The sequence below is a fragment of the Chiloscyllium plagiosum genome, chromosome 36 (genome assembly GCF_004010195.1).
Source record: "Chiloscyllium plagiosum isolate BGI_BamShark_2017 chromosome 36, ASM401019v2, whole genome shotgun sequence".
Lineage (NCBI taxonomy): Eukaryota > Metazoa > Chordata > Chondrichthyes > Orectolobiformes > Hemiscylliidae > Chiloscyllium > Chiloscyllium plagiosum.
Window position 1 is genome coordinate 10,170,814 of NC_057745.1, and position 8,766 is coordinate 10,179,579.

Below are 8,766 nucleotides of genomic sequence, written 5' to 3' on the forward strand. Positions count from 1 at the left end.
TCTTAGCCTGCTGGACACACTTTCCTCATTCCTGAAGAAGGGCTTATGCCCGAAACGTCGATTCTCCTGTTCCTTGGATGCTGCCTGACCTGCTGCGCTTTTCCAGCAACACATTTTCAGCTCTGATCTCCAGCATCTGCAGTCCTCACTTTCTCCTCTGTAGACAGATAATCAAGATTAATGATTTAGTTGGATGATCAGAGTATTCAAGAAAATTTGCAGCTCACATTGCAGATGAGGTTGCTGACTTGCTCACTGAGATGGTAAGTTTGTTCACAGACCATTCTAGGTAACATCATCAGTGCGCCTCCAGTGAAGTGTTGGTGTTCTGTCCCATTTGCTATTTGTGTTTGGGTCTGCTGGGGTTGGTGGTGTCATTTCCGGGTTTTTTTGCTGATTCTGTTTCTTAGTGGCAACAACAAGTACCTGCCTCCACTCTGTTTAAATTCCTGAGTGTAAGCTTAGTTGGAAAGTGTAACCTTCTGTTTACTTCATGCCTACTTTTCAATCTTTAAATACCATTTGTTCTCCATTAGTTGAAGAAATTCACCAGTTGAGCAAAATTGACCAAGGTCTCCTGATACCCTTGTTGCCGTGGTTGTGCTGGTATCATTATGTAATCAAGCATTTTTGTGACCATAAAATGCTAACATATGAACAGGAGAAAGCCATTCAGCTCCTTGAGCCTTTTCTGCCATTCAATGAGATTATAGCTGATCTGTGGCCTAATTCCATATATGTGCCTTTGGCCCATATCTCTCAATACATTTACTTAACAAAAACATGTTTCTATCCTAGATTTAAAATTAAATCTGGCATCTAGCATTCACTGCCATTTGTAGAAGAGAATTTCAAACATTTACTACCCTTTCTGTGCAGATGTGCTGCCTAACATCTGTCCTGAATGGTCTGGCCCTAATTTTTAGAATATGCCCACAAATTCTACAATGCCCTACAGTGTTATCTATCCTATTATCTATCCTGTCTTCCTCTTGTTAACACTTAAGTGTGAACTTGAGAGTGCTATAAAATGCCGCATTTGAGCAACATCTGGTTCAGTCTGTTTGCAAAATGCTTAATGAACAGTGTGCTGGACAGTGTGCATTGAGAATGTATCAGCTGGACCCCATCCATGCCTCCCAACATTTCCGAACATTGCTAGATACGAGCTCTGTGGAAATAGGGATCCTGAAGCCAATTTTTTGTCAACCATTGGTTAGTGCAATTTTAAATTGTTGTGTTCATCACTGCATTTAAATGCACTGTTGTCATGCACCATCTTACTAATGAGCACAGGCTATCAAAGCAATTATCACATCTTGACCCTAATCCCTGACAATGGTGATAAATAGGCAGACCTTGTGACATAATTGTAGCTTATGTTGAAGTTATTTACAGTCTTGCTACTTTGTTTTTACCAATCACACAATATCTGGTTCAGACAGGAGACCACAAAGATCTTACAATAGCTTTCAATCATCTGAAAGCTAAAGGCTCAGGGCTCAGGTAATTCCCATTCTTGTCACGTGAGGTCAAACCTTATATCCATGACAGGATTGCACAGAATAGGAAGTCACCAAAGTGGAGCAGACAAGATCACGAAAGGTGGAACTTTAGTCCCCAGCTCTTCCATTGTGATAGAATTTGCTGTTGATTCACACACTGTTTTTCTGTCCTTGAACTTTCTACCCCTGCAGCATTATGCTGAAAAATGTTGGTCCCTGATGCTTTGGAGAACTTGCTGTTCCCTGATCTTGCATTGGGACTGGATGCTCTTTGCTCCTCAACTGCAAATCCATCACAATCTAATCTATTGCATCCCAAGTTGGATTTCAAAGATGTTATTCAGCCAGAGATCACACTTCATTAAAGCAATAAAATATAAATGCATAATTACATTTAAAAAATCATTTTTTGGAACTATGGAAGAACAGGATTTTTTAATACGGTGAAAACATAAATATTACAATTTGGGAGACTTTGGGGGTCTTTGTACACAAATCATAAAATAAATGAACTTACAGGCACAATAAGCAATTCAGCAAATGAAATATTATACTTTGTTGGAAGGGAAGTGGAGTATAAGAATAAGGAAAATTTGCTGCCGTTGTAATATTACTTTGGAGAGATCACACACCTGTTTAGTTCAGGTCCTTCTACCTAAGGAAATGTATACTTGCTTTTGAGGGTGCACAGCACAGGGTCATTACTTCAGAGAAGTGGTTGGCCACTTATTATTCAGATGAAGTTAGGGTTTTTCATCCGGAAATATAAATCTTAGGAATTTTCTATCGCACAGTGTCTTGATTTTCAGTCATCAAGAATGATTACGATTGAAGTCAATAGATTTTTGGGCACTTAAGAATCAAGGGAACTAGTGGGAAAGTCGAGTTGACAGGTTTCATCCATCTAATTGAAAGACAGAGGTACATGGGGCATTATAATCTATCCCTGCTCCTATTTATTATGTTAATTTTCCTAAATTTATGTTGTATTTATTCTCAATTTTTCAACAGAATCTGGATGCAATTTATTCTCAATATGGAGTGTCTTGAAAGGAAAAGTAGGTTCCAGGTCGCATACGCTCTGAGTATCATTATCATTCTATCGTGTCCGATGAATGAAGGTGCTAATATTTTGGTTGTACCTATCGAGGGTAGTCACTGGGTCAATATGCGAGTTCTAATCGAAGAGCTGAAACTTCAGGGGCACGATATTACTGTGCTGTTTTTCTCAACATCTTGGTACATCAGAGAAAGGCCGGATCTATATCAATCCATTGTGGTGGAAATGCAAGGATTCCTTACCCAAAGTTCAAATGAAGAATTTGTAGGACAATTTGTACAAAATATGCTAGAAGCCATGGCAAATGAATCAACATTATGGACTTTTGTGAAGTTCCAATATTATATTTCAACATTTCTGCACATGTGTCATAGCTGGGCTCGAGAATTTAACATTGCAGTTTTTGAAAACAAAACTTTGCTAAAACAACTTGAAAGTGCAAACTTTGACTTAATACTCACTGATCCCTTTTTTGCAACAGGTGCAATGCTGGCATATTATTTAAAACTCCCCGTGATATATAATGTCCGTTCGCTTAGCAGTGGTGAAGCTCATTTGCTAATTGCCCCATCGCCACTGTCCTACGTCCCAGTCCTTGGCTCACGACTGACAGATAAAATGAGTTTTCTCCAAAGAACACAAAATGTCATCATAAGTCTTGTTCAACAACTGATTACAGATTTTATTACTCACCCGATTTACAATGATCTCTGCCATCGCTATCTGGACCCAGACACAGACATTAAGACTATTCTTTCAAGGGCAGATGTGTGGCTGATAAGAGTTGATTTTACATTTGAATTCCCAAGACCTACCATGCCCAATATTGTTTACATTGGAGGATTCCAGTGTAAACCATCTAAACCACTGGAGACAGACTTTGAAGCATTTGTCCAGTCCTCAGGGGAACATGGGATTATTGTCATGTCAATGGGGACCATCGTCAGCTCTTTGCCAATGCACATTACAATGCAAATAGCAGAGGCCTTTGCTCAAATGCCTCAGAAGGTTATCTGGAGATATGATGGAAAAACCCCTCCCAACATTGGAAATAATACACTACTGGCAAAATGGATCCCTCAGAGTGATCTACTTGGGCATCCCAAAACACGAGCCTTCATTTGCCATGGTGGCACCAATGGAGTTTATGAAGCCATCTATTATGGGGTGCCAGTAGTTGGCATACCTCTGCTTTTTGATCAGTTTGATAATTTACTCAGACTTGAAGTCAGAGGTGCAGCAAAAGTCATTAGCATCACAACCATGCAGTCAACAGATCTACTGCAGGCACTTAATGAGGTTATATATAACACATCTTATCGGGAGAACATGCAGAAACTCTCTGCTCTCCACAAAGACCAACCTGAGTCTCCAATGGAGAGAGCTATTTTCTGGATTGAGTATGTTGCGCGACACAAAGGGGCAGCACATTTGCGCTCAGAGTCTTACCGACTCCCCTGGTATGCTTACTATTGTGTAGATGTGATGATCTTTCTGTTGTCTTTATTCATCATGACTACTGTGCTGACAGTCCTACTATTGAAGACAGTTTGTAAAATTGGCTGGAAGAGAAAGCAAAAAATTCACTGAATTTAATGCTTTGAATTGGGCAAGGGGCATTCCTGTCTAGACATTATATGTTTTAATACTTTTGGGAAAATACTACATGATTGGCAAACATGTTAGACAACAGCAGCAAAATTCTGTACTTACGTCACATACTGTGTGAAGAACACAATATTTGAGTATTATTCAAAATTTATTCTCACATGACTAGTCAAAAATACGAACATGAAATGTCTGAGGTGCCCTGAGAGGATTTGCGTAGAGAAGTCCTTTCCTGGATATAAGTTTGCTCGCTGAGCTGGAAGGTTCATTTTCAAACATTAAATCACTAGACTAGGTAACATCATCAGTGAGCTTCTGGTGAAGCGCAGGCGTTATGTCCCACTTTCTATCTGTGTGTTTAGGTTTCCTTGGGTTGGTGATGTCAATTCCTGTGTTGGTGGTGCCATTTCCTGTGTTGGTGGTGTCATTTCCTGTTCTTTTTCTCAGAGGGTGGTAGATGGGATCCAAATCAATGTGTTTGTTGACAGAGTTCTGGTTGGAATGCCATGCTTCTAGGAATTCTTGTGCGTGTCTCTGTTTGTCTTGTCCTAGGATGGATGTGTTGTCACAGTCAAAGTAGTGTCCTTCCTCATCTGTATGTAAGGATACTAGTGAGAGTGGGTCATGTCCTTTTGTGGCTAGAACTCACAGAAGAAACCCAGCAAACCATCAGACAGAGCATTGTACCAACATTAAGCAGGAAAAAGGAAAGAAACACATTCAATACACAAGAAAGGAAAGCACTAGAAGGACTCAAAGAAGATAAAAAACATTGCTTTCCTACCTGCAGACAAAGGATGCTTGACAGTCATTTTAAACCAAACAGACTACATTGAGAAAGTGAACGTACTGCTTGCAGATACTGACACTTGCAAACAGATAGCGATAGACTTGACCCCACAACTAGAGAACTAAATCACAGCCCTACTGAAAAAACTTCAGATATCTGGAGAATTAAACAAGACAGACTTCCAAAAAATGAAACCAGATGGATCCAACACGCCATGTTTCCACAGAATATCCAAAATTCACAACCCAGGAGCCCCCTCAGACCATAGTCTCACTACCTGGAACACCAATGTACAGATTAGCCAAGCAGCTACACCAAAGACTAAAACACTTAGAAGACTCATGCCACTCCACTCGCTCCACCAAAAAAATTCTGAACACCATAGACTCTTCTATCCACCAAGATAGAAGAGGATGAAATAATGGTCTCCTTTGGTGTAACAGCCCTGTTCACATCCATCAACATCAACCTGGCCAAAGAAACACTGACTACATTATTAGAAGAACCAAAGACACCTATACCAAACACCACCAACTTCACCAGTAAGGACAACATCGTCAAGCTAGTGGACCTATACCTTACCACCCACTTCACTTTCAATAACAAAACCTACAGACAAACCAATGGAACACCAAATGGATCTCCAATACAAGGGTTCTTTGCAGAGGCAGTAATGCAGAGACTCAAGCAAACAGCTCTGCCAACCATCCAACCTAAACTGTGAGTCTGCTACATAGATGACACTTTTGTCATCACTAAATGAAACAAATTAGAGGAAATGTTCAAGACCATCAATAATATCCTTATTGGCAAAAAATTCACAAAAGAGAAGGAAAACAACAACACATTGCCATTCCTAGATGTCACAGTAGAGAGAACAGTCAATGGGGAACTTCAAACCAGTGTCTACAGGAAAACAACACATATGGACCAAATACTGAACTACAGAAGCAATCATCCCAGCACCCACAACGAAGCTGCATTATAACATTATTCCAATGAGCCACCACACTCTGCAGCACAGAGGAACTACGAAGAGCAGAGGAAAACCAGTGTATTCAAAAAGAACGTGCACCCAATGAAGACAGTCCGCCAATTTCTCAGCAACAAACCCAAACAATCAGACAAAACATGTCCTGAAACCCTAGCTACACTCCCCTACATCAAAGACATCTTGGAAATGACTGCCAGACTACTCAGAACTCTTGGCAGCATGGTAGCCCACAAACCCACCAACACACTACAACAGCAGCGAATGAACTTAAAAGGCCCGATACAAACAGCAAGCAAAACGAACATCATTTACAAATACAAGAACTGTAACAAACACTACATTGGACCAACAGGCAGAAAACTAGCCACCAGGACAAACAAACATCAACTAGCCACAAAAAGACATGATCCACCCTCACTAGTATGCTTACATACAGATGAGGAAGGACACCACTTTGATTGGGACAACACATTCAGCCTAGGACAAGCCAAACAGAGAGTCACACATGAGAATTCCTAGAAACATGGCTTTCCAACCAGAACTCTATCAACAAACATATCAATTTGGATCCCATCCACCACCCTCTGAGAAAATGAACAGGAAATGACATCACCAACACAGGAAATGACATTCCCAACCCAAGGAAACCTAAACACATAAATAGAAAGTGGGATATAACACTAGCACTTCACTGAAGGCTCACTGATGATATTACCTAGTATGGTGATGGAATGTCTGAAAATGAACCTTCCAGCTCAGCAAGCAAACTTACATCAAGAACATCAACCTGAGCTCCAAAATCTTCTCAAGTTCTTACCCCCTAAGTTCATTCGCTCCTGTCTGGGCAGTCAACATGTTTCTGAGATTAACTGTATCCAATGGGGCATGTGGGGAATTGAGTTGGTGACATCGCTGTAATGTTGCAGGTTTACTAACCAACAGACTATAGTTAGTTACATGTCCTGGTGATATGTATTCAAATCCAGCAACAGCTTTTGGTGTAATTCCCAATATTTTTAATTGAGTATCAATACCATGAAATCCTCTTTGATTTGCACAATAGTTCATATGACATCCTTTCGGGAAGGAAATGTGACATAAGCTAATGTGGCAGGGGGATGGGAACCAAATGCGGAGTTTGGTGGACAGGAAGGAAGTGGTAACTAAAGCCTGTAAGGAACTAGATAATGAAGTTAGTGTGAGTAAGGGGAAGAGTAGGCAGGAAATGGAGGATGAATGCAGAGGGACTTGTGGTCTGAGGTGCATTTGTTTTAATGCAAGAAGTATAATAGGTAAGGCAGATAAACTTAGGTTTTGATTAGTGCCTGGGAGTATGATGATATTGTTATTACTGAGACTTGGTTGGGGGAAGGGCATGATTGACAACTAAACATCCCAGGATATTGATGCTTCAGGCATGATAGAGAGGGAGGTAAAAGGGGTAGAAGAGTTACATTATTGGTCAAAAGAAATATCACAGCTGTGGTGAAGAATGGCACTATGGAAGACTCGAGTAGTGAGGCAATACAGGCAGAGCTCAGAAATAGGAAGAGTGCGGTATCAATGTTGGGATTGTACTACAGGTCTCCCAACAATGAACATGAGATAGAGGTACAAATATGGAGAGAGATCATAGAAAGATGTAGGAGCAACAAGGTAGTGGTGATAGGAGATTTTAATTTTCCCAACATAGACGGGATTCACTTAGTGTTAGAGGTCTGAATGGAACAGAATTTGTGAGGAGCATCCAGGAGGAGAGCAATATGTAAGTAGTCCAATTTAGGAAGGAGCCATACTGGACTTGGTGTTAGGAAATGAGCCTGGCCAGGTGGGGGTTGAAGTTACAGTGGGGGATTACTTTGGGAATAGTGATCACAATTACAAACATTTTGGAATATTCATGGACAAAGAGGAGAGTGGTGCTAAAGGAAGTGTGCTAAATTAGGGGAAGGTCGACTATACCAAAATTTGGCAGGAGCTGAGAGCAGCTGTTTGAAGGGTGATACACATTCGATATGTGGGAGGATTTTAAAGAGAGGTTGATTAGAGTTCAGGAGAGATATGTTCCTGTAAAAATAAGGGATAGAAATGGCAAGATTAGGGAGCCATGGATGACAGGTGAAATTGTGAGACTAGCTAATAGGAAAAAAGATGTGTACATAAGGTCTAGGTGACTGAAGACAGATGAGGCTTTGGAAAAATATTGGGAATGTAGGACCAATCTGAAATGAGGACTTCAGAGGCTAAAAGGGGTCATGAGATATCCTTAGTGAGCAGGGTTGAGGAAAACCCCAAAGCCTTTTACTTATATATAAGGAGCAAGAAGGTAACAAGGGAAAGGGTTGGCCCACTCAAGGATAAAAGAGGAAAGATATGTGTGGAGTCAGAGAAAATGGGTGAGACTCTTAATGAGTACTTTGCATCAGTATTCACCGAGGAGAGAGACATGGTGGATGTTGAGGTTAGGGATAGATTTTTAATTACTCTAGGTCAAGTCTGCATAAGGAGAGAAGAAGTGTTATGTGTTCTAAGGGATAGGATATATACCCATTGAGAAGAAAGTGGGATTATCAGTGATAGGCAGTATGGTTTTGTGCAGGGAAGGTCATGTTTTACGAGCCTAATAGAATTCTTTGAAGTGGTGACAAAGTTGATTGATGTGGGAAAGGATGTAGATGTCATATACAGGGACTTTAGTAAGGCATTTGATAAGGTTCCCCATGAAAGGCCGATGAAGAAGGTGAAATCGCATGGTGTCTAAGGTGATTTAGCTAGATGGATAGAGGACTGGTTGGGCAACAGGAGACAG

At 40.6% G+C, this 8,766-nt stretch overlaps 1 protein-coding gene across 1 annotated transcript in view; it reads left to right on the plus strand.

The window, feature by feature from the left end:
• Nucleotides 1-4,462, plus strand: part of LOC122540943 (UDP-glucuronosyltransferase 1-2-like) — a 9,510-nt gene extending 5,048 nt beyond the window's left edge. The window contains exon 2 of the mRNA XM_043677277.1: nt 2,517-4,462. Within this exon, the coding sequence (XP_043533212.1) occupies nt 2,524-4,155 (1,632 nt within the window). The 5' untranslated portion in view covers nt 2,517-2,523 and the 3' untranslated portion in view covers nt 4,156-4,462. The remainder of the gene's footprint in view (nt 1-2,516) is intronic.
• The last annotated feature ends 4,304 nt before the right edge of the window (nt 4,463-8,766 follow it).